Below are 27,338 nucleotides of genomic sequence, written 5' to 3'. Positions count from 1 at the left end.
TTTCTCCTTTTCAGATTTGTTTCATTAAACAAAACTTTTTATTAAATAAAAAATATATAATAAAAATAACAACCGTACACAAAGCTTATTTTTATTTGATTTGTATAGCTGCCCATTTCAAACCAGTAACAAATACCCATTTATCTTTTGATTTTGCATTGGTATTAACAAGTGCCACATTGATTTTACATAAGTAGTAAGAATTTCTATCATCTGAATTAACTGTTTAGATTTTTAAGTACCATGGGTAATATCAAATTGAAATATCAAAATAAAGGAAAGGCCTTGAACTTTCCACAATCTTTTTTTACATAGATCCTATATTAATATAGGATTTTTAAAAATCTACAAAACAATCTCTTCCATCAAGGTATAATAGGGAGTCAGAGAAAGCACTATGGAAAAAAAATGTGCCTTTTCAACTTTCCCCCATATAAAGATGAAAGAGTATGTGTAAGCAATCTAAATGCAACTGTGTTAATATATTTAGGTTTCTTGATCTAGTTATCTATTGCATTGCAGTCACTGAGAGTTTCAGGTTAATTTAGATTCTTATATAACTTGAAATGCAGGTTCTGCAAGTACTAACTGAGTTTACACAGAATGTTTTTTGACATGTATTAACTATAAAAAGCACTTAAGAAACTTTGATTCATAATCAGATAGAAGAAGGATATAATTGAATAAGTCCAAGAATTATGGGTTATACAAATTTCATCATTAGTGTATATGTTTACTTAGAAGTAAGTTCACTGAATTAATTGCAATTAATTTTCAAGGTGTAGCTTTTCTGGCCCTATTCCCTCATGTGATGACTAGTCCAGTATTTTCAGCCTGATATGATGGGGTACACAAGTGACCTCCCACACATTTGGAAGTAGCCCCAGGGTTTCTCCAAAGGTTGACTCCAACTTCTTCCAGTGTAACGTGAAATTTAATAGAAGGTAGAAAATGTGAAATACATGTTAAATCATGAGATAAATTGTGTACAGTATGCAGCTCATTAACTTTGAAGTATGGCCTCTAGTATTTCACTTGAAGGCCTAAAACCATTCTCAGTTTAAAAAGCTCACACACTCCAAGTTTAGTTTAAGTTTAACTTTAAGACAATTAACAGGCGAGTCACATTTTTGAGTTGCTCCCACTTCCATGCCTGTCATGTAGAAATGGAACTGAGAAGCTTCTGTTCAGACTATGCTATTGATTTCTGCATCAACTTGCTGTTGATGTCTAGATGCCTGCCAGGAAAAGTAAACTGGCTAACCTTGTCACTGGAAGACATGCCACAATTGGTTGAAGATTTGCTGTGGGTTATTTACTGCAGATGTCAATGTCATATTCATTTTCTGTTTTGCAGTTTTGCTAAAGAATGCAAAAAAGGAAGAAGAGAAGGCATTCAGAGACTGCGCAGATGCCTACCAAGCTGGTTTTAATAAAAGCGGTGTCTACACAATTTATGTTACTAACATATCAGAACCTAAAAAGGTAAAGAAAAGTATGTGTTTCTTTCTAAACATTTAATCCATTCAAATATATGTTGTGCAAAAAGTCAGGCAACTAGGATTGGCCTTTGGTAAATGCCACTCTGCTTTTCATTCCTGCTGCTGCTGCAGGAAATATGCAGGAATGACTTTCTCGGTAGTTCCTTTTTTGCACCATGTCTTGGGAAACCTGGAAAAATTGCAGGGGAAGAACAGGTGGGTGGAACTGTATGGGTCTTGTATCTCTTATGGAAAAAGACTTGAAGATGATTCAAAAGCCACACGCGTGGTTGCTGCAGTATAGAAAACTCCAGACCACCATCAGCCCTTTTGTGGACACTCAAAAGTGGAAGACTTTTTTGTCAGAGTTTTGGCAGCATCACTAGTATTATGAGATAAACCAAGGAGCAAAACACAGCACACAACACACAGAGCCTTTATACAATTAATAGTGATTTATATATATACAGACATTAACATGGCAGATAAAATCCCTTACCATTCAGCTACGGACACAAGGAAAGAAAATGAGATACATGAAACACCCTCTAATGGCCACATACCTTATTTTTTGGAGTATAAGACGCATCGGAGTATAAGACGCACCAAGGTTATGAAGAGGCAAATTTAAAAAAAAGTTTTTGCACTCTGCAGACCTCCCAAAAGTTTTGTTTTCCCCAAAAAGGGCATGAATAGCCTTTAGGAGGCTTGTAGAATGCTCCTTCTTGTAGAGTGGGGGTGGGGCAAAAATGAGCAAAAAATCGCTTGTTTTTCATTTTAAAAAAATGGCATGCAGAGCCTTTAGGAGGCTTATAGAGGGCTCCTGGGCCCGTTTTCTGCCCATTTCTGCCCTCCCCAGCCCCCAGAAGCACTCTGAAAGCCTCCTAAAGGCTATGCATGGTCATTTTGGTGATGGGGGTGGGGTTTTGGGAGGCAAAAATGCTTTATTTAGTGTATAAGATGCACCCAGATTTTCAGCCACTTTTTTGAGGGAAAAAGCTGCGTCTTATACTCCGAAAAATATGGTAGATATAGACACCTCTTAAAGAGGTAAATGACTTGTGTGGACCTGATCAGTGTCTTAAAGAGGCTATGCCTGTATTGCTGAATCATCCTCATTGCACCACTTTACAAATTGCAGCTTACAACCTTACATCAGCTGGCAGCTATTAAATCCTCAGTACCTGACAGTTTTTTTAAAAAAAAATTGCATTTAAGAGTTTAAGAATCAAGACTTAAGAGTTAAGTTACAAAGTTCCAAAGATCCTAAAGGCACCCATTCCCCCCCCCCTTAAACTCCCAAAATGTCAGATGAGTTACAGAAGTACAGAGAGGCTGGGTTAAGAAAATTTAGCTTTTCACTCTGTCTCAAGTCTTTAGGATAAATTTGGCCTTGTATTCCATCTATTCATCCTTTTGGCGGCAAAGAATCCTCAAGAACATTTATGATAGGCCTTTTTAAAGCCCTTGTTTACGTTAATCAAATGCTATATTGGAGAGAAAAAACGTCCATGTTTGCTATAAGGCTGTGCACATTAGAGTTCAGTTATGTACTTTGTTTCCTATACAGAAGAGTTTTCTATGTAAGAAAAAGAAAACAAACCATAAAGTGGACTAAAAGAAACTCTCTGGAGACTAGGATAAAGAATGATTTCTTCCAGACTTATTATTCTTTACTACTCCAGCAATCCAACCAATAGTCATTGGACTGCAGTCTTACCATGATGTTTAAGTGAAGCGTGTAGAGCAACCACTCATATAAAAACACTAAAATATTTGATATAATTTGATCTTCAATAAACACAAGAAGTTCTCTGTTTTAAAGGGCCAGTGCAAACTTCTCTATCAATTCAGGGAGTCACAATCCATCTATCAGAGTTTGTTGCAGAAAAATCAAATCCATAAAGCAAACACAATAACTGATTCAACTGGATTCATTAACTACTTTATATACATAATAACAGATGAATAAATATACAATATCAATAGTATATTCTTTCAACGTGGTAGAAGTTACAAGCAGGACACAAGCAGCGGACAGCAGAGTGGAGTTTTCAGTTCAGAGCAGACAGAGTAGTCTCAGTTTTGATCCTCAGCACAGACTCAGATCTGTTTAACCTCCCATTGGCTGACTTAGTTGTTATGCCTATTCATTGGCTGACCTTGTTACTATGTCTCTCCCATTCCTGAATATTCTAACAACATCAGAGTCCCTTGGGTAGTACTGGTTCAAGTTGTTCTCTGCAGGTCTTCCACTTCTTCACAAATGAAATACTTCAAGTCTTAGGAGAACACCACATCTCATTACTATTCAATAAAACTGTTCCTTTTTCAGGTTTCTGGGCAGGGGTGTCACACTCATGACATCATGTTGCCATCACATGACATTTCCCAACTTTTCCCCTGCTTTGCTAAACTGGGGGTGGGTTGGTCAGCGCGTGATGGATCTGGCCCATGGGCCGTGAGTTTGACACCCCTCTTTTGGGACAAATGGTTTTTTTTTTGAAGGAACTCCTGAAACCTCACTTTTGAGGAATCAACTTTTTAATGCAACTGCAATCCCCCCCCCAATTGGCAAAGAAGTTTGAAAACAAGAGGAGCAGCTTTAATGAAAGCCTGCTTCTTTTGAACATGAAGACAGCTGTGATGCATAAATGAAAGGAGCGAGTTCTCATCTACTCTCTTACCAATTTTGAACTCCCCTGTATATGTTCCTGGTCCTGTGACCTTCCTCCCACAGTGCCCGAAGTCCTGCCTCCACATTTATAAGCATGTCCAGTTGAAAGAGTCAACCCGTTGTCAAAACAGAAAAGCAGAACAATGTGAAATTCTGCCTGTTTCCTTGTGTGTCTCGATGTGTGTGTTCAGATTTCAACCTCAAAACATGCTAAAAGGTGTTTAATGGCTGACTGCCCTGACCTTGTCTGGGACTGGAGCCAGTTAAGGACATTTGTTGGCTTGAATGATGGAAAGCTAATGTTTATAATCGCCCTGCCACTCCTGTTACTGTGGCAGGTGTTGCTATCCAATTCATTGCTATGGGGATGAGCAGACCACACAATGAATAATTTAGTGGTGTAAATCTCACTGTCATTGTGCGTTTTTTTTTTCTTTCTTTGTAATACCTTTAGTACTCAAAATTCAAAAACTTTAAACTTATGTAGGAAAGGATCTTTTAAAAAATGTTAGTTCTGTACTCCTTCTATTCCACGTTCCCATCCCAGTTTCTCATAAAAAAGACAAGTACACAAAATGCAATGCATATTTCCCTTCTTGCATCATTGAAACATATACTTTTTACATAAAGTATAAAGATTGGGTATTTGAAAAAAAAACATGTTTAAAAAACGGAACTTTGTGTTCTGTTGAAGCTTGATAATGTTTGAAAATTATTTGAAAATGCCTGCTATAAATCCAAGACCAATGAAGCTCCAGGCAGTAGATAAATGTTTGAACTCAAATGCCATAATGGAAGGAAGCCCTGAGCCAAACTGTTTCTCCCCTTGGATTTTTGTCTTTTCTTTCTGAAATAAAGTTCACAGTTTTGGAGCCCTGTACAAAAGACGATCAGCAGTCTTTGGCTGTATGTGCAAGTATCAAAGACACACAATAGAATCAAAGTCATGTAATGGAAACAACTAAGCAACCGTGGTATGAACCATTCATCTTCCGGCAAAAGGCATCAGATGGATTCAGCAAAAGATATAATAGCTTGGTTTGAAGAAAACCATTGAAAGGAACTGGGTAATGACAACACTTACACTACCAGAAAATGCATAAATTTGGTTCCCTTTTATGATCCCGCATGAGAATAGATAATACTGACTTTTAATGAATTGATATGAGCTTTTAAACCTATTGTTGGCCCAACAACAGAGTATAATCTTTTCTTACATGATCACAATGAGAGCACTCTGGCACACTTTCAGCTCGATTATAAGCATTCAAATACATGCCTTTGAAAAGAGCATTTACAATTCAACCGAACCATTTATTTGGAAAATACACAGCAGAAACTGAAGCTTCATAGACCAGCAGGGGGTCGGAGGTGTTGACCATGGTAGTGATGGGACTTAATACATATTTTTATATATTAATCAATGTACTCTAATGAATGCAACTTGGTCAGTTTTATATTTTGGAAGACCCATTGAATAGGAATCAACATGAACCAAACACTGTTGCCAAACCTGGCATTTAATAATTTAATGATAATCTTCTAAGGCAGTGATGGTGAACCTTTTTGTTGTTGAGTGCCAAAAATGCAAGAACGTGTGTGCAATAGCGCGCAAGCATGCCCGCACCCATAATGCAAAGCGTGCCCCACATGTGCATGCCTGCACAACCTCCCCCACTCTCCCCACATGCACAACACACTGCTCACCTCCAAGCTGAGCTTGGTATTTCCTCCAGGGGGCCAGGGGAGGCCATTTTTACCCTCTCCAGGCTCCACAAAAGCCTCCAGAAATGAACTTCCGGTAGGTAGTTTTTCCCACCTCATACTCCAGAGGACTTCCTGAAGCCTGGGGAGGGCGAAAACACCTCCCTTGGCCCTCTGGAAGGCTGAAAATCAGCTGGACGGCACGCACATATGCGCTGGAGCTGACGGCTTGCATGCTGGCAGATATGGCTCCACCTGTGACCTGTGGCATGCGTGCCAGAGGTTTGCCATCACAGTTCTGAGGCAATGACACTGTAGAATGTGCATATAATAAAACAATTGTGAAGGAAACAAAACATACGTAACCTAGCTAGAGCCTTGCAATTAAGGAAGGATCACAGAGCACCAATTAAAATGGAAAAGAAAATATGCCATGAATAAAACATAGAAGGGACATATCAAATCCATGGGATTTAAAACTTATGTTAGAGACAATCAAATTAGGTTACTGTACAAAACACAGTACATGTATCTTTTTTTCCTGTGCATGTAAAGCAGTTAAGCATTTTTAGTTATTGGCAAGATTTTTGTGACCCCACAGTGATAAGACTTCATATGGTTTCTAAAAATATGAAATCACAAACTATCATTAAAATGATAAAGTAAATAAATAGTAATAAACCTGGTAGTAATACTTGGCAACAGCAACTTCCCCATGAATTACAATCCAAAAAACTATTCAAAAGGATTGTTTCCTGAATGCTAACACTGAAATGAACATACTTACATCAGTGGGACAAACGGAGGCAAAGAAGGTGAATTTTTGGGTTCTTCCATTGCCTTAGCTTCATGAGGAACACAGATACGCAATGTGGCTTCACACTGGAATGTATAGGATGGGTAGAGTCTACCTAGAACAGGAGGTCTCAAAGATAACTAGGATTCAAGCCATGAAGGACTGTACAATTAATAACCATACCTTGGAAATATATTCAAAATATATGGATATTGACTGCAGAAATACAAGAAGTAATGTGACTGCTGAATTGACAAACTTGTCAGCAGATAAGCCATAGCATTCTGCATTGAATGAAGTTCTGAATATTTAAAGGCAGCCCAGGTAGAGCATCTTCAGATATCCACCATGAAATGGTAAGGCTGTTCTGACCCAGCTCCCAAAACATGACAAACCCTCTGAAGTTAACTCAAAGATTCCTTTAATTAGGAGTGCCGGCAACTCCAGAAAAAAGTCTCGCTCTCACTGCAGGCTAACAAGTCCATCCATCCAGAAGATGGTCTGCCACATCTATTCATCTCTGCCCCCTGTCTTTTATCCTCGGAGTTAGGTTGGGGCTTCTCTAGCAGTGGTGGCTCTTCCTTCCCAAGGATTGGCCCACAGATTTCCACTGCTCTCCTCTCCTCTGCCTTCTGCGCATCCACATGTCAGGCATTGAACCCAGCTGTTCCTCTTTTTCCTCCAGACCTGAGGGCTGTTGACCCTCCATCTGAAGATTGACGGATAGCCCAGGCTCTGCCTCCCCCTCTCTTCCCCAGCTCCACTCTCTCTTCTCCCTTGGAGCTGTCAGGTTGCCTTGATGCTGACCCTGACTGCCATGCTCCTCCTCCTCCTCTGATTCGGCTGCTGGAGGAGCTAGCAGCTGACATGACACAACAAAGGCATTGAGAGAGTATAACTAGAGCATCTACCTAGTATTGTACTTCAGTTACAGCTGGTCAATGTTTTCTGTGATCCCTAGTTTTGGGGAAGTAATTTCAGGACCCACTGTTTTGCCCTTCTATTTAACAACTACATGAGCCAACTGGGTGCGGTTTGGGATTAGGTATCATCCATTAGCAGATGATCCATTATCCATCAGGTATCATCCATATGCAAATAATACCCAATAGTATATCTTAACCTCAAACCAACCAAGGTTCAAGGTACTGAGGTTTTGTGCAAGAATCTGAAGACTGTGGGGCCCTGAATTGGGAGGAAACATTTCAAGCTCAGCCTTGACCAAAACTTTTTCCAGGATCAGGGTTTCTTATTTTTAGTTATGAATGATGTTGCAGCAGTGGTGAAATTCCTTTTTTTTAACTACCAGTTCTGTGGGCATGGCTTGATGGGCATGGCAGGGGAAGGATATTGCAAAAACTTCATTCCAACCCCACTCTGGGACCAGCATTTGCCAGTTCTCTGAACTACTCAAAATTTGCACTACTGGTTCTCCATAACCTGTCAGAACCGGCTGAATTTCACCCCTGGGTTGCAGTTGTCGTTTTGGAGGTGGTGCACAATTTGGGAGTCTTCCTGGACCATCAGTTCCAGCCCATGAAGCAGGTTAAAGCTATGACTAAGAAGGCATTGCAATGAAAGATCTTGCATAAAGATCTTCTTAGCCCTTACTTGAACCCATGAACCCATGAACCCATCAGATAGTCTCTCATTTAGTCACCTTTAAAAGGGACTGTTGCAATTCACTGAAAATAATTCAGAATGCAGTGGCACAGGAGTTCCCTTCCCCAGCTGCAAAACAAAACAGTGACTTGTTAATTTTATGAATGCTAATGGCAATATGAACATAAAGCGACTTTGGTATTCATTGAACTTATATGCAATAGATTTTAAAATATTTAAATATTTCACAGAATTAACCTATGAATTCCATTACTGCATAAAGTTTGATGGGCTATAATAATTACAAAAACTAAGTGAATTATTCTGTTTTATTGAAAGATACAAGCTTAAAGTCTAACTTCTTTTTTTTAGAGTTGAGAAGTGGGGGACAGGAGTTATATATTACCATCTTATTTACCTTAATAGGAACTCTCTCTGAGGAATGGCTCTTACTGACAGTAGGAAAGTGAGCAGGCTGGCTCAAGACAAGTTAGAGTAGAGATATTTATACATTTATGTTCTTATGTCTAGGTTTTTTGCAACATGGAGACTGCAGGAGGAGGTTGGACCGTAATACAACACCGAGAAGATGGGAGCCTAGATTTCCAAAAAAGTTGGAAAGAATACAAAATGGTAAGATGGAGACATTATTTTATCATTATTCTTAATTTGAAGCAAAGCTGAACACTGTGTCAATAGCTTGTGCTGGGAACATGGCCATTAAACAATAAACCAGAAGTAACCATGCGGTTCAAGCTTATTATAGCCATCAAGACTCCTTTCTTGATTTGTTTTAATATGAATCATACTTCAGAAAGTTGCTTCATTTAGAAACTTTCTTCCATTCTTCCCCTGTGGGTTTAGAGATGTATCTATTGCCTTTGTCCATCGTTTCCATTCTTCTTTTCCAGAGAATGTGTCACACTGAGTAATAACAAAAATGTTAACATTGGTTGAGGTCCAAATTCCCCTATGAGAAAATAGAAAATCCTTCCACCCAGGAATTGCAGGCCTTTATGTTTCATAGGAAGCCATCTACAGATCTCTTTGTCTCTGTGAGGATATGGGGAAAGGCAATCATTTCCTTAAAATTTCTTATGAATAACTGAAATAAACTTCCATGCCATTTTGAATCCTGGTGAATTGCAAAATGATGGCTGTACTTTGCACCATCATTTGATTGAATAGGGTTAGGACTTAAAGTAAATTAAATCAATGTATGTAAGATAAAGGGAAATTGGAATCCTCTGGGGTATATATATTTATCCTACTAAAAGTAGTCAGGCAGAGCTGATATGTATCTTCTGGAGATGCTACAGTATATGAGGGTCAGGGCCCAAGTGGAGTTCTGAAATTATTTAGGTTCAGGGCAAGGCTTAGGTTCAAAAAAAGAAGAGTTGAGATTCAAACTAGCACCCTGGACAGTTCCAAATGGAACTCAAGGTGGAGACTAGATCATAGCTGCCTTAACTGCAGATGTAAGTTTATTAGAGTTAATGTTTAACCATGGCTACTATTCCATTTTAGCTAGAAGTTGAAGGTATCAATTCTGTTTTAGCAGTCAATATCTCCAACAACATTGTTCCTGCCATCAATTCTACACTGAAATTCTGTGACACTCTGTAGCACTGATTGTTTTATATAATGTCCTGGATCTCTCATGGTATTTCTAGAAAACCTCTCCAGCAATATAAGAGGGAAATTATTAAGTAGATGTAGCAAAAATAGTCTTGTTTCTGCTTTATTTATTGCTTTATCATAGCTCCAGCTGCTATTTGAAATCTGAATCCCAGCATAACACGAAAAAGCAATTTGTAGCTTTTAGGCTTACAAAAAGTTGTATTCTGAAGATGGCAGCTGAAACGTCTCAGATTCAGTTGATGGTGACCCAATAGACTTGTTATATGGCAGTTTTATGGGGAAATAAGTGAACTTGGGTTGGTGTTTGGGATAATTCCATGTCATGTTTTATTGTTCTGAATCTTGGTTTGATCTATAGATAAAATGAATAATATTATTTCTTTGTGTAACATGGGACAATATTTTATCTCCTCTACTCTTGAGTTCTCATCAATGTAATGCAAAAATAGTGACCCTCAATTTCCCAGAGATAGTTTTCTGACAAATGAAGAGGGTAAACCATGAAAGTTCACCATATCTCATCATAATCTTCAAGCTAAGAAGAGCTATGATGAGATAGAGCTATACTGTTGCTCTTGGGATCATTGGAGCCAATCTCCCAGTTTAGGAGCTCCAATTCTGAAAGCTACTACCACTGCTGGAACTACTTCGGTCTTTACTTTCTACATCATCTTGAGTTGTTCCTTAACAGTATCAGACCATGGCACTTCTCCAGGTTATCATACTGCTTGTTCCTGATGTTGCTGTCACTGCTACATCTACCACCACCACCGTCTTCTAATCTTTGTCTACTATGACAATATCTAGTTGATAGACCAGTACCTGCCTGTCCATCTGAATCTAGAGTTGCATAGGATCCTAGCCCTGTTATTATCCATGATTTACTTTCCTGTCTGGACTTGGGAGTGTATAGTCCATAAACTATGCAGATGTTCCGGAACACAATGCCAACTACTTGGTTTTGTGATTTTAGTATATTCTGTTCTGTATCTTATAGTCTGCCAGTATATGTTGGATTGTCTTCCTCATTACTATTTTGAAGTGAGGGGTAACTAGCTATTTCCCAATTAGTGTGGATGCAGGTCATCGTACATAATCTCTCATTAACATTCTAATCACTATGATATTCAGTCCTCTAGACATATATAAAATCTGTCTGACAAATTTTGTCAGGTCTGGTCCTGTGAGGCACAGATATTGAACATCCAATCCAAAAAATAAATATGCAGGCAGTGCTCAATTTAGGGCCATAATTGAGACCAGAATTATGGCTGTAAATCATTCTGGTCATTAAGCCTGTGTTCATGTAACCAACCTGACTCCATAATAATTTTTGTGGTTGTTGGTAACTGAGTGCCATGATCATTAAGCAAACTATCTGTCAGGGTTCCAAGTAACTCCCCTAACAAAAGAAGACTCCTAGGCTTGAGGTTCCTCAAAGTTCCAATTTATTACAATTGTCATAGTGGCACATGTGAGAAAACCCATATCTGATTGTTTCCAGGTTTTCCCCACCCAAAACAAAAGTTCAAATCCCTGCCCAGCACCCACATGTCCATCACATGGCCCAATCAGGCACCGTCCCAACTGGAGATGCCTCCCAGTTATGCCACTCCAGGTGCAGGGCAAGATGTCCTTGACTCTCTGAGAAAGGAGTGTTATTTTGACTACATCTATTCCACTCTCTATAACGCTCCCTCCCAATTTCCCACAGTGTTAATTGTGGCAGATCTGAAGGCCCAATGCAAAAGATGGTTTATATATATTTGCTGGGAACTGGTAGATGCAAGCCAATTGCCTAGTACACAAAACATTCTTGTGTTAACATTGGGGGTGGGTGGAAACCATCATACCTTGGAATCTGGGTCATATGCACCTTTTGTGGGAGGTCTGTTGTAACTTTGGGTGATCCTGTAAGTCAAGAACTACCTGTGTGCATATCACAGCAGGTGGAAGCCAGTCTTGCTTCATCCCAGAAAGTCTCAGCAGATTGGAGTGATCAGTACTTGGATAGGAGACTACCAGGAAAATGGTCTCAGCTGGCTAGATTAAAGCATAAAAAAACCAAAATCCCCACAAATCAATGGCAAACTGCTTTCATATTGCTGCCAAGACAATGATATGGATATGTCTCTGTAATTGCCTATAGCTGAGCTCAAAGCAAGTCAATCTCTGTGTTTAACATCATCATGTCAGCTGAGATGTCTTCTGAAATCCTTCCCATATGAACATTTGATTGAAGTATCCCAATTCTAGTACTTCCATAACTGCATCAGAATCAACAACAGTTGAGAGCAGCTGCTAACCTGGGACTCTTATCTCTAATATGAACAAAGTAACCTGTCTCATTATATAGTAGCTGGCAGCACCTGTTCATCTATATCACACTCAGAATTCAGGCAGGAATCCAATCACAAATAGGATCAGACACCCAAGAGGAAATCTTACCATTTATTTATTTATTAATCCGATTTACGTATATAGCTGCCCATCTCACCCAAGGCAATTCTGGGAGGTGCACAATCATAGATAAAATGTGAGGATATAAAAAATAGCAAATGCAAATAGAAAAGACCATAATAATATCCTAAAAAATGAAAATCAAATAATTGAAGGAAATAGAAATGTCCCCCTCAACAATGGAGGCATACAGGTAGGTCTCGGGTTCCATAATTTACACTGGAATCTTGTCAACAATTGTAATTTTCCATGCAATTTGCCCAGCATGCATAGTCCCAGCAAAGAGTTGTCTGTACTATATTGCAGTTTGGTGTCATTTCCACCAGCATCTGATTTTTTTCTGGCTGCTGTTCCCTCATAAAGAGATATTACAATACAATACAATACAATAGTAGAGTTGGAAGCAGGGACGTGCGGTCAGGGGAGGCAGGGGAGGCAGAGCCTCACTGCTCTCATCATGAAAATAAAAAAAAGGGAAAAGGCACTGAGGAGCCTTCTGCACACGTGGTTCGGGAATGGGACCATGCGTGCAGGAGGCTCCTCTAGCTTCAGCCTCTCTCCTGCACACGTGGTCCCATTCCCCGCCTTCCTGAATCAACATGAAGGGGACTGCGGAGCGTGAGACGTGGTCCCACGGAGCGTGAGACGTGGTCCCACGGAGCGCGCTCCGTGGTCTCCTTCATGTTGACTCAGGAGTCAGGAAGGAGGGGAGTGGGACCACGTGTGCAGGAGGCTGAGGCAGCTTCAGCCTCCTGCACACGTGGTCCCATTCCCCTCCTTCCTGAGTCAACATGAAGGGGACCACTGCTCGCGCTGATGACGTCACCAGCCTCACCAGCCATAAACTTCACCGCACGTCACTGGTTGGAAGGGACCTTGGAGGTCTTCTAGTCCAACCCCCTGCCTAGGCAGGAAACCTTACACCATTTCAGACAAATGGCTATCCAACATCTTCTTAAAGACTTCCAGTGTTGGGGCATTCACAACTTCTGGAGGCAAGCTGTTCCACTGATTAACTGTTCTAACTGTCAGGAAATTTCTCCTCAGTTCTAAGTTGCTTCTCTCCTTGATTAGTTTCCACCCATTGCTTCTTGTTCTACCCTCAGGTGCCTTGGAGAATAGTTTGACTCCCTCTTCTTTGTGGCAACCCCTGAGATATTGGAACACTGCTATCATGTCTCCCCTAGTCCTTCTTTCTATTAAACTAGACATACCCAGTTCCTGCAACCGTTCTTCATATGTTTTAGCCTCCAGTCCCCTAATAATCTTTGTTGCTCTTCTCTGCACTCTTTCTAGAGTCTCATTCATAGGATATAATCAAAAAAGTCAAGATGGAGGCCTCGGTGTTATATTTGAAGCTCAGTTGGTTTTTAGACATACATAATGACATTTAAAAAGAAGCAGGCAGAACTTTGATTGGGTATTGTGACCATTACCTTAATATTTTGGACAATCATAGGTAAGGTTTCCCCTGCACATGCGTTCTAGCCATTTCTGGCTCTAGGGGCGGTGCTCATCTCCATTTCTAAGCCAAAGAGCCACTGCCCGAAGACGTCTCTGTGCTCATGTGGCTGGCATGACTAAATGCTGAAGGAGCAAGGAGCGCTGTTACCTTCCCACCAAAGATGGTTCCTATTTTTCTACTTGCATTTTTACGTGCTTTCAAACGGCTAGGTTGGCAGAAGCTGCGACAAGTAACAGGAGTTCATTCTATGACGTGGTGCTAGGGATTCAAACCGTTGAACTGTTGACCTTCTGATCGACAAGCTCAGCGTCTTAGCCAGTGAGCCCTTGGATACTCATACACACATTCTATTATTTTCTCCTTATAAAATGTCCTTTTCCCTTTTGTTAGTTTGCATGCTCTACTGTACCACATATGTTTTCCAGGATCAAATTGCATCTTAAAAGCTACATATAAATGGCATTTATTTATTTATTTATTCATTCATTCATTCATTCACTCATTTTTGTGTAAGTTTATACAACTTTAAGTTTAATGCAAAGCTGCATTAAAATGCACACTGAACTAATCCTTTTCAGAAAGGATTTATCGTAAATTTATCCAAGTGCTTACATTTCTGATAAGTTTACATTTATCAGAAATGTAAGCACTCTAGTTCCTTTCTACCTATCTCTTTCAGGGAACCTAAAGTCACCATGTACATTTGTGTTTAATTACTTTATAGTTTGCTTTCTGCTACTGCATTTATAGTAAAGTATCCTTCCTTAGCCTGAGCTTGTTCTGCTTAGAGCACACAGTCCTATCTAGAATCCTATTCTCCCTCTGTAAATGTTGCCTGATAACATCTGTTTTGGGAATTGCGTTGACATGTGGTTGTATATCTTTTGATTGCCTGCTCTTCGGCATTTTAACTGGACCACAGAAATGTGTTTTAAATCGCCCCACATGATGGCCTCCCTTAATCAGAAAGGAGAAAAGAGTTGTACTCTGCAAAAAAAAAAAGTTAGCTGATTAATATAGTTATCCCTTTGCCATTACATTTGATATAAACTTTGTTAGATTACTGATGAAATACAAGGATCAGCTTACTACATTTAACTAGATCCAGGTCACAAGGCACTCCAAATCTGCCTCAAAACTTTATATTTGTGTACAGAACAAGAATAAATTTGTGGGTGGGTGTCGTTCTTCATTATTGATGCAGATATTATATTGCCAGAAAAGCTGGGACCTTTAAGAATTTGATGGTTTATGAGGCATTTATCACTCTGTTTAAATTCTCATTGGACAAGAATCCTGTTTCCTGTTCCGGATCCCATTGCAACCGATACGCTGCAATGGAGCCCAGCGTCCACCATGTGAATGTGCGCAGCATGCGGGCAGCATGTGCATGTGTGCTTACCACCCGCGATGCTCCAGCTGCTGGGTGGAGTGTTGTGCAGGCGCCATACGCTCCGTGCACATGTGCAAAATCCCCAATCGGCTCAAATAGCGGTAAGGACAGCAGGTGGTTGGGGGGGCCTCCAGAGTACCATGCCGGAATGGTACCTGGTGCTCCCGGCAGGCACCGGTACGTCATATCCCACCATTGTAGTGGTGTCAAAAGAATCAAAATGATAGGTTAAATAGTATGATCAAAGCCCTGCCCCCTTTTCTTTATATAATTATATTTTTTTTGTTCTAACTTTTAAAGAGGAAGATAAAAATGACTGCAAACTCATATGAAGCAAGGAAGAAAAAAGAAATAGTTAAAAGCAAAAGAGTGTAAGGAAAAATGGAAGAAAAATGGAAAAGAAAGAAAATATATATGTTGTTCACAGCAGTTGTTACCTACAAATATATGTTACCTCTCTCTCTAAAGTTGCATCATATTACTCTTATTTCTGTAGTCTATTCTGTCTAATTATCACAAGTTCCCTTTTTTATGTTTATGCAAAAAGTCCATAAGAGGCTTTCTCTCATCTATAAATGTAAGTGAAGCTCCTCCCCTTTCTTACATGACAGAAAAGAGGTGTGGCCTTTGTGGACAATCATGTGGCCGTAGCTGCCATTTTGACATTCTTATTCTTACTTCCCACAAGGTAGATTGGATTGAGAGAGAATGATGACCCCAAAGTGAGCCCCAGGTCAAGTGGGAACTTAGGCTTCCAAACTCCTTATCCAGCACCCTTGAAAGTTACATCTCCTATGTAATATATAGCAGAAGAAAAAAAGTTACTCAATACATAGGAAGTTATGTTAATGTCAAATAACAGAATATAATATTAATTAGATACGCATGAGTTCAAGTTGAGTTTGGGCTTTTGGCTTGTTTGTTTTGTCTGTGTCTTATCTACTTGTTTATCTTGGACCTGCTTACTTTGGGGAGTGTTGCTTTCAAAATGATAAATATTGCCAAACTTCTGCATTATATGAATCCTTCTGCTTTTGACTGCTGAAAAAGAACAGAACAGAATAACAGAATTGGAAGGCACCTTGGAGGTATTCTAGGCCAACCCTATGCTCAAGCAGAAGATCCATTTCAGACAAATGGTTGTCCAGTCTCTTCTTAAAAGTCTCCAGTGATGGAGCACCGACCACTTCTGAAGGCAAGATGTTCAGGTTGTTTTCACAGTCAGGCAATTTCTCCTTAGTTCTGGGTTGTTTATCTCCTTGATTAGTTTCTACCCATTGCTTCTTCTCTTGCATTCTAGTGCTTTGAAAAATAGGTTGACTCCCATTCACTGCTATCATGTCACCCCTAATCCTTCTTTTCACTAGACTAAAAGGTAAAGGCTCCCCTCACGCATAAGTGCTAGTTGTTCCCGACTCTAGGGGGCAGTCCTCATCTCCATTTCAAAACTGAAGAGCCAGCGTTGTCCAAAGATATCTCCGTGGTCATGTGGCCTGCATGACTAAATGCTGAAGACACACGGAACGCTTCCCACCAAAGGTGGTTCCTATTTTTCTTACGTGCTTTCAAACTATTAGGTTGGCAGAAGCTGGGACAAGTAATAGGAGCTCACTCCGTTACATGGCACTAGGATTCAAACCACTGAACTGCGAACCCTTCCTATTGACAAGCTCAGTGTCTCAGCCACTGAGTCACCCAATTCCAGCAACTGTCTTGGCCTCCAGTCTCAGAATCATCTTTGTTGCTCTTCTTTGCCAGTGAGTGTCGAGTCAAAGTAGATTTCACTTGTGGCTTCCTTCTTCGTAGGATTGGCTGTGTAGAGGTGGCAAGGGGGTTGGCGTAGCAATTGGCTGTAAATTCTTGGGAAACTGACAATCACATAACTGGGCCAAAATAATCCAATCAGTCAGTGCTGTGTTGCAATGTAGGGTTTTCTAGCAAGCTTTTCTTCTGACGCAAGGAATAAGAAACTATTAGCCAAATTATCTCCTCTATCTCTTCTTCTATTTCTTCATGAAACAATGTGTCTGAAAAAGTAAGCTAAAGTTTTACGTCTATATCATTTTTATTCTACAAGACTTTTTATGATTAATATCTGTGTGTGTCTCCATAATTTTATTTTGGATTATTTGATTGTGTGGATATTTTCCTCTTCCTCTTCTATAATTTCTTTATAAAAATTAGTTACAGCTGGACTTGCTTGAAATAACCTTTTAAAAGTGGGATATTAAGAGTAAATTAAGGAATTAATGCTCCATAATATATCAATTGATTTTCCCGCTCCAAAAAGCAGTTCTGTTGAAAAGCATTTCTATCGTTTCCATCTAAAGCTTGAGGGTCCTCTTACTTATTCTCAGAAGATAGACTTGCCTGCGGTAGGGGTGAGAGATCAGGACTGACTTATTAGTGGTTTCATTCAATGGTTTTGAAACATGTCCATAATAAATGCTATATCTGGTTTCAATTTCATTTTCTTTTCCATTAAAAACCTCAGAGCTTCCTATGAACATTATCAGATGAGGAAAATGAAGTAAGAGAGAAAACTGTTTATGATACTGGAGGAACGTGGTTCAAATAGGAAACCCTTAATATATTTTGCCAGATTTAATAAAACACATTTATGCCTTCATAGCAGTTTCCTTCCATTGTTAACATCAACTCTGCAAAATGCTAGTCCTGACTTTGCTGAAATAATGCTGGATTCTTTCTATTCATGACCCATATCCCTAGTTTCCTTGTTGTTTGGGTTATTTTGATTCTGATTTTGCTAACAAGGAGATGCTTGATTGGCCCTAAATAATTCCTGCAAAGCAGCTGAATCAAACAGTTTTTCATTTTACTATCTGGTCCTTATTCCCTTCAGATTGGAACTTCTATTAAAACAATTGTGTTTATGAGATATTGTCTGACATTGTGCTAGCAAGACAAGGTTTTTTTTTCTTTATACGGTATATAAATATTAAATTTTCCTGCGCACTAATTCCTAAAAGCACATCCAATGAGAAATCTTTCTTCCAAGACTTTTAGCATCTTTACCAGCTTTGTCAATTCAATTCAGCAATCAGATACAAGATATAAGTTGAAATGAAGGACCATATCATTTACCATTGTATCCTAAGTGTTCTTAAAGCCTTTAGAACTTTAGTGAATGTTCTCCTTAATTAGGCCACTTTAATGATACCACCATTTCCAACCATTGCTGAAATGCAAGGAATACCTGAGTCAAATCCTAAATAAAACTCCTTGCCAGGTTTTATATTTTTCCTAAAAATCAATGGAAGCTTATATATTTCCAATCCAGGAAGAAACTTTTCAGAAGAAACGAGTACTCAACAGAGCAATATTGCATTTTTCATTCACTTTGATAAAATGAAATTTGCTTTGCAGTTCTTACAAAACAGAAAAGAAAGAAAACCTTGTGGAATGACTGAGAAATTAATGCAAATATTCCAGTATCTGTAATCTTTTACATCTTTTGAATATGTTGCAAAATATCAGTTGACAAATGTGATTCTAGGTGGCATACAATAAAGCATTATTTTAAAGCATTCATATTTAAAGATTATTTTCTTATTTAAGACTCAGCCTATGAGTTAAACTGGACAATGCTTCTCTCATATTCCTAGGTATCTCTATCATTTATTTTTACATTTTTAAATAACATCCAGACCAAGGAAGTGAGCTGCAAATTGCTTTAATTAAAATCAATGAGACCTGTTAATTGTGATTGATTGCATAATTAATTTCTTAGGGACTAAGCTTGAAAATGCACCCTTTCTGATACGTATGCTATGACGCATTATCATGCATGATGTCCTTTATGATATCCTTTAATAATTGGGCAAGAAATATATCTTTGAGAAAACATTTCAAAAGTTAGGAAAAAGAATGTCTCTGTCAGTAGCCCTTCTGCCTTGTTATTCATAGCAATTACTTACAATGTCTGTTTCTAAACCAAGAGAGCAAAGAAAAACACAGCCATTATCCTGATCTTCATGAAATTATTGAAACAGAATTGGTATATATTATAAAACAACAATTAAAGACATCAAGACCATTCTGCACATTTGTCAAGAATTATTACATAACTCATGAAAGTTGATTTCCCCAAATGTGACAGTCACTATCGGTCTCTGTCCTGGGATTCCCAATTATTTTTCTGAGGCTGGAATGATGTAAGTTGTAAGACATACGATAAGAACTAGGCAGATTGAGGAATGCTGTGAACATTTATTGCTGAATGAAAATTTATGTGGTGCATGTTGCATAAATATAAACAAGAACGATGAAACTCACTTTTTCATTTTTTTTTTCTCCCTAGGGTTTTGGTAGCCCCTCTGGTGAATATTGGCTGGGAAATGAATTTATCTTTGCAATAACCACCAGTCAAAAACATTATTCTCTAAGAATCGAATTAATGGATTGGGAAGGAAGTCGAGCTTACTCGCAATATGATAGATTTTACATAGGGAATGAAAAACAGAATTACAGGTGAGTGCAGATGTGATTTCACTTTTATGAGTGCCTTTTCAAATATGCATGTAACTGATCGGTCGGAAACCTACTGGAATCTCAAAAGTAAAAGAATATCGAAATTTGCTTTTAGTAGTTGGAGTATGAGATCGTATACAGAAGTAGGTTTCACATAATTTTACCACTGGTTTTCCACACACCGAAACTGGGAGCATTTGCGCCTTCAATGTATGTGCTTTGCTCGTGTGCGCAGCTTGCACGGATTAGAAAATATGGCTAAATAAGATGATATAGAGCTGGTGGGGGGCAGGTCCCCATTACCGGTTTACTCAAACCAGTCCAAACCGGCTGAATACCACCACTGCTCTTATGCTCTAATTCAGACTATTCAGTATTGTTTGTTCTGATTGCCTTCCTGTACATCTGGATAGATAAATAAGATGCTCTTATAGACCTATTGGGAGAATACACCCATTGGCATGCATTCCTTTAACAGCATATTCCCATTTTATGGCTGTAGCTTTCTAATTATATTTCTTACCATTCAGTTTGAACCATTTTTACTTTGCAATCGGTAAATGTTCAATGTCCTATTTCTTAGACTACTGAGTGTAAGATACTCTGGTAATATTTTATTTGAATTAATTAAGAAATATGTTCAGAGGTTGTATATTAGAAAGACTATGTTATGCATGTTCCTGACTATATTTAGTAAATAAGAGAATAACAGATTTGGAAGGGACCTTAGAGATCTTCTGGTCCAATCTCCTGCTCAAGCAGGAAACCTTATACCATTTCAGACAAATGATTGTCCAATCCTTTCTTTAAAACTTCCAATAATTGGAGCATCCACAACTTTTGGAGGCAAGGCATTTCACTGACTAATTGTTCTAATTTCCCAGAAATAGAGTTGAAGACCTTTAATATTATACTCCCTTCTTAAAAGGACTTCAATTATTTTTGGCTTGATTTTAACTTTAATTTCTCAGTGCGTATTTAACTTTCTGTTTGTCCAGTGTTTATTCTTCTTTCTCTCTTTTCTATCCTCCAACCTATCCTTCTCTCTTTTTTTCATTAGTATTTGAAACAATGATTGCTAAAAGGCTAGCTAGTGAAATACATTTGTCAATGCTCCTGGCAATCTTCTTCCCTGCACTTTCAGTTGTCAAATAAGAAAGAGAGAATCTGATGCATCTTCTCAGTTATACAGCAACGGTTACTAATTAAAGGTGTAGGGGAGATGTGGGTAGAGTTGGGGATAGCTGTTGCGATTCCAAAAGCCGCCAAGAGCAGCACAAAATGCACAGATTTGGCTTACAGTTGGGCTAAACTAGCTATGTGAACTTGGCTCAAAGTAATGCATGTTTTGCAAACACCAGGAAAATACTGTTGGGTTTTTTTGATCATGAAGAAACCTATGTGTGTATCACATAAAACCCTGGAGATGAACATTTCCCCAAGATGGAAATAAGAGATTGAGAGCATAAATAAAGGTTAAGTTATTATTTTTCATTTAAAAGATAGTGATCTAATAACAATAGTCAGAGTTCTCAGTTCTTACTCTAGCCAAGTTCAGCATCTTATGGGACCACATAGTTTAATAGTCTTCACATTCTGGTTAATGTTTTCTTTCAGCCCAGTTATTATTTAATATAATTCCAACGTTATGGATGACTTTCTCTCAGTGATAGGTGTGCCTCAAACAAAGATAGAAGTACTGCAGCCCTCAACAGCAGACAATATTCCTGTTCTTGCTAAATTTTGTCATGATTAGGAGGAGTCAGGTCCAAGGAAAGATTTATTTACAGCTTAACACTTAAACACATTATCTTACATAGAGAAGATTTCAAGTTGTACCACTGCCATCTTGAGTTCACGTACACAAGTCTTTGATTAAGTGCAACTTACTATGGTTCCAATCCACACATACCTATCACACGAATTGAGGGCAAGCAACATTATGAATAATTAAAAAATAAATGGGTTAAAATAAGTAATACACATGATAAGAAAAATAAATGTCACAAATGTGCTTTTTCAAGGGGCAATTGGACTTTCTTGTTTTTCTTTGAAGTTGTTTTGCTTCTCATCCAAGAAGAGGCTTCAGCTCTAACTAGATGGTGGGGCATAGAAGGATTAATATTCCTTTGCAGATGGTCACTTGCATTCATTTAGAGAATTATTAGGGATGCGGTGGCTCAGTGGCTAAGATGCTGAGCTTGTCGATCAGAAAGGTCAGCAGTTCGGCGGTTTGAATCCCTAGCGCTAGGTAACGGAGTGAGCTCCCGTTACTTGTCTCAGCTTCTGCCTAGCAGTTCAAAAGCATGTAAAAATGCAAGTAGAAAAATAGAGACCACCTTTGGTGGGAAGGTAACAGCGCTCCCTGCACCTTTTGCATTTAGTCATGCAGGCCACATGACCATGGAGACGTCTTTGGACAGCACTGGCTCTTCGGCTTTGAAAGTGAAATGAGCAGCACCCCCTAAAGTTGGGAATGACTAACATATATGTGTGATGGGAACCTTTACCTTTACCTAGAGGATAATTGAGGCCACTTGGAGGTTTGTCTCTGTCCTCAGGGTTATCTGAGTAGTGCAAATGGGTGTGGAGCCTTCTTGGAACTCCTGAAAGGACTGTGTTGTGGAGCTATGATTTCTGCCGGATGTTTTCTGTCCTGTGTCCCTTTGCTGTTGAGCACAAGCACAGGCTATTTGGGATGAGCCTGTGTTGTCTACATCTCAAAGTGAAGTGCAAATGGTTCTTGTAGTCTGCACTTTTTCTGGAAATCCATTCTTACTCCCATACCATCCCAAAGTGCACAGCTAAATGTCTATGGAGAATCTCAATCACCCAGGTCATGGCTGTCCCAAAGGGGCATTTTCAAGAGGCAACTGGACTTTCTTGGGTTTTTTGTTTTTGTTTTTTGAAGACGTTTTGCTTCAACCTCCAAGAAGATTCTTCCGCTCCATAGACAAGAAAAATAAATGGACCTATACCTAAATCAGATTTACACAAACAAAGTTGCTCTCCATATATTTTCTAACCCTAGAAACTACAGTATTCTTGCTTCTACTACCTTCATGAGCTACTTCACACCTTGTTTACACTCTTTAAAATCTCTGTTCCCTTTTTTCATTTACTGAAGTTTACCCAACCACAAATTTCTTTGTTTTCCTCAGCCTCTCAATCAATTCATTCTTCCTTCATATTTTGGCTTAACAATTTACAAACTTTATTCATTTTCTTTGTATGATCAGACTAACTCAAGGCATGTATTTTTACTGCTTATCCAGATTATTGTTCAATCCTTATCCAGCATCCATTCTTTCTTGACTGTCTCTCTATTTACTATATATGTTTCCTAACTTATTTTCATATTGCTTACAAAATATTCAGCTCCCATGTCGTTATATCAATGAGGCAGAAGCATGCACATTTACACAGCTGGTTTTGTTTATTTTCACCAATATTTACACCTCACAACATACTCACTATTACCTTCTAACCACCATTTATACATAATAAAATATAATATCTATCCATTTTCTTAACATATATTTTTTAATCAAAATACGCAGATTTATCTACGCACTCTCCTTTCATCTTGGTATAGCTTGCGATCCTTTGGCCCATTTTCTCTCTCAAACACAATTGTCTTAGTCTTTAATAGATGTTTTCAGATCCATAAACATGCAGCACCCTCTCTGTGGGCATGCGAGCCGTCACCCCAGTTCAGCTCTGCTGCGCGTGCGTGCGTGCCTCCCGCTGGCCAGGTCTCTGCTGTGCATGCACGGTGGGGGGGGACATGCACAGGCAAGGGGGCCACGTGCGCATTGCATTTTGGGGGTTCAGGCATGCTTTGGGCACTCGACCTGGAAAAGGTTAGCCATCACTGCTGTAGATGTTATTGCTTTAGATTTTACTTCCTGAGATTTTACCAATGTTCATTTCTCCACTTTGAGTCCCATCGGTTTTCAGCTGTTTTGTTCTGAATATCTCTCAGGAGGAATGGCCTATTTATGTGCAGTCACCCATCCAAATGAATGCTTTTTCCATGATGATGAAATGATTCATTACAATAATGATTCTGCATCTAATTTTCTGTTTAAAAAAAGGCACAGCAAATTCAATTCAAACACCCCCATTTCCATCAGGAATAAAAATAGCCAACCAAGCAACTGGTTTCCAAGTTGCTTTGGGCATTTGTTCAAAGAGTACTAAAATAGAAAGATGAAAACAAAACAAAACAGGGTTGTGTCAGATAGGAAATATATATATATAAATGTATGTCTTGAGTGTCTTTTTTGCACTGGAGTCTCCTCACTGGATAAAGAGCCTCATTCCAACAATTCATTACAATCACTGATGTAAGAATTCAGAGTCTACAAACTAATCCATTGCATCTGAAAAAATATGGAAAATCATCTTTCATACTGTTCTGTAACACTCTATAGAAAGTTTGGACTCAGCCAACTGGTGACTTCAGAAGTGTTCTGTTTATTCTCTGTGGTGTTTGTATTTCTTTCTCTCTACTACATTTTATTAGTCAGAATCTCTGATTTGGTGCAGTAATGCTGAACACATGTACGTTAAGAAATATCCTCACTTTTCAAAACCATGCAATTATGAAGGTTTTTCTTTCTTTCTGGGAAGTCAAGATCCCAACTAAAGAATACAGAGTATCCAAGCACTCACCAAAATGTTTGATAATATATGGCCTTTGCTCAATTACATGGGATGGATATTTGTATTGGATGGAGATCGTCTTTTACATTACTTTCCTGCGCAGGAAATATAGAGTATGATAGGTCTATGAATCTATGTAAGTTGAAGGTATTTGTGGTTTAAAGATTGATACAGTTTTAGATCATGTACAAATATTCATTTGTTATTCCATTGGCCAGAATGAATTCTCAGTTAGACTTATCGGGAAATCGAGAAAGTGGGAGAGGAAGATTTGCAATCATACAGACAAATTTGTTTTAGGAATGACTTCAGTTTAATGTTAATTTTTTTCTTATATGTTTGTCTCAGAATAGTTTGGCCAGAACTGTTCTTCACATTAGGGATGTCTCTGGCTTAATTGCCCCAGCTAAAATATAAAGTTCTCCATTGATTCTCCAAGCAAAAAGCATATGGATCACTAGTAAAATAGAATAGTTGAGAAAAATATAAGAGAAAATGGGCAAAAAGAAGAGTTCAGCCTATCCCAAAGGTGAACGTCTGTACAGATTCTTAGTCATCCAGGTCATGGTTGCCCCAAAGGTGCATTTTCTGGAAGCAGCTGACTTTCTTGTTTTTTTCTTTGAAGGTGTTTCACTTCTCATCCAAGAAGCTTCTTCTGCTCTGACAAGAAAGTGGGGAATGGAAGGATTTATATTCCTCGACTTTTAGCTATACAATTTGGGATGCCCTTTGAATAGTGTGGGGGTAGGAATGGATTTCCAGAGGGGAAAAATGCAGACTACAGGAACCAGGACCACTACTCAAGTGACCCTGAGGACACAGATAAACCTCCAAGTGCTTCAATGACCCTCTATTTATTTATTTAGCGTATGGCACATGTTAGCCAGGGATCACCAAGGTGGCTGGCTGTCTCTGTGAAAGGATTTTTTCCGGTGGTATTATCTTTATCTGTAGGATACCTGAATACTGGTAGGCAATTTGGGGGAGGCTCCTTTCTTGTCCATTCTGCAGTTTATTCGCTCATGAGAATCGAACCGCTGAGCTGTCGACCTCAGTGGTGTGCAGGCCCAGTGTCTTATCACATGAGTCACCGCGGCCCCTAATGACTAAAAGGATGCAAACTGTCTGCAATGAGTATAAATCCTTCCATTCCACACTATACTGTCAGAGCTGAAGAAGCTTCTTGGATGGGAAGCAAAACATCTTCAAAGGAAAGAAAAAAACAAGAAAGTGCAGAGGCCTCCAGAAAAATCATTTTTTGAGTATCTTGAAGGTGCTTTTTTCTTTCTCTGAAGAAGCAAATGGACTTTCAGGTTTTTCTTGGAAGACGTTTCACTTCTCATCCAAGAAGCAAGTCCAGTTGCCTCATGAAAATGCACATTTGGGACAACCATGACCAGGATGACTGAGAATCTCCATAGATAGTTCAGCCTACGTGAAACAGCTGCAGTGAGTTTGCATTACAATGCTGCAATACTATTTTCATCAGTTTGACTAGAGTGGTTAATCTTGAGGATGCCTTTGCTTTATGAATATTATACAGCAATTTTGAAATGAATATACCTGATTATATTGATACTTTCTCTAGTCCAGTACTATTCAGTTTGATTGAGAATGCCTTCTGCCTGGGTTTTTTTTATGCTTGTGGAAAAGAAGGGAGTTTTGTACACTATTGATCTGGCACTACCAATGTCAATATGGAGAGCTGATTAGCCTCTGCTGCCTGCTGCTTAATACATCTGGTTATTGAGCTTGACATGGTTACTTGATTGGTAGCCCTGACTCCTTTGACAAGGAGAAAAACTTTGATTCTGTTTATAGAGCAAGAAGCCAAAAAAAAAAAAATCTCTGGACTGCATCTACCTATGAAGGTTTAAGTTACCTTGCTCAGATTTCTAAGATACATTTTCTTCTCTATGCATTTGTTTTTAAATCCCATTTCTTACGCTGAAACAAGTTGATTCATTAAAGCAGTATATCTCCTTTGGAAGAAGATCCATACCGTTTTAAGAGATGTTTTTGGGAGAAGCAATTGGAATTTAAGCGACCCAGATTAGATCCTGCAACATTGTCCTGGGCTGGGACACGTATGTTCGCCTTCATTCGGAATTTAACCAGCTCATATGTTTTCAACAGAATTGCCAAATGAGACTGTTGTGTTCTGAGATCAGAAGAAAATGATGTTTCCTACCCAGACTTTGTGATGATTAAGAGAAATCCACAAAGTGGACTGAGCCAAAGCATTATTTATTCCCCTTTCCCCCCCACAAAAAAACCCTCATCCTTAAAATTAACAGCAGTAACAATTCCTGCCTACCTATTTCTTAATTCTGTTGCAATTGATAGAATCATACTTCTGAACTCAAGGTTTTTATAGGCTTATTTCCCTGATTTCTTAAGGGAAGAAATAGCATTCTGGACTCAAGCTGAGCCCTTCTTCTGACCTGGTCAGTGTGGCACCATCTAAGAGCCTGGAGTATAAATAGATGACAGTGAGTGAACCTTTCACTCATATCTGGCTCTCTCGGCCACAACTGACGCCATGGGAGCAGAAATATGTTTAACGGGCTGTTTGTGTTTTTTTAACTGGGGTCTTAGTGTCACATAATTCATCCTGCCACTTTTTTTAAAAAAAAACCACAATGTCCTTAGAAAGCAGAAGGATTCCAAGGCCATATTTATTTGTTTCAAATAGCTATAAACATTTCCAGGAACAGTACATGTCTTGATTGTCCTGTTCTGATTAACTAAATCTTAGAAGTTCACTGCTGGTTAAGGAAATACAATCCTGGATTGGGAAAAATGGTAAACAATGATAATTAGCATTCCTTACATTTAAAAAAAAATCATATATGAATATCCTATAGCTTGGTTAGGATAACCAGATGTGTAATTTACATGTCTGGGTGATCTTTGATGGTGTAAATTATGGTTTGCACAAATCGTGGCTTGATTCTGCA

At 38.8% G+C, this 27,338-nt stretch overlaps 1 protein-coding gene across 1 annotated transcript in view; it reads left to right on the top strand.

Moving 5' to 3' along the window:
* The window catches only part of ANGPT1 (angiopoietin 1), a 146,924-nt gene that overhangs the window by 100,662 nt on the left and 18,924 nt on the right, over positions 1-27,338 (top strand). Inside the window, exons 5-7 of the mRNA XM_081952464.1 lie at positions 1,358-1,485; positions 8,792-8,893; positions 19,541-19,710. Coding sequence (XP_081808590.1) covers positions 1,358-1,485; positions 8,792-8,893; positions 19,541-19,710 — 400 coding nt within the window. The remainder of the gene's footprint in view (positions 1-1,357; positions 1,486-8,791; positions 8,894-19,540; positions 19,711-27,338) is intronic.

The sequence above is a fragment of the Natrix helvetica genome (genome assembly GCF_964273705.1).
Source record: "Natrix helvetica genome assembly, chromosome: 4".
Taxonomy (NCBI): domain Eukaryota; kingdom Metazoa; phylum Chordata; class Lepidosauria; order Squamata; family Natricidae; genus Natrix; species Natrix helvetica.
The sequence above is the reverse complement of the archived record's forward strand: the minus strand, read 5'-3'. Positions and strand labels throughout refer to the sequence as shown.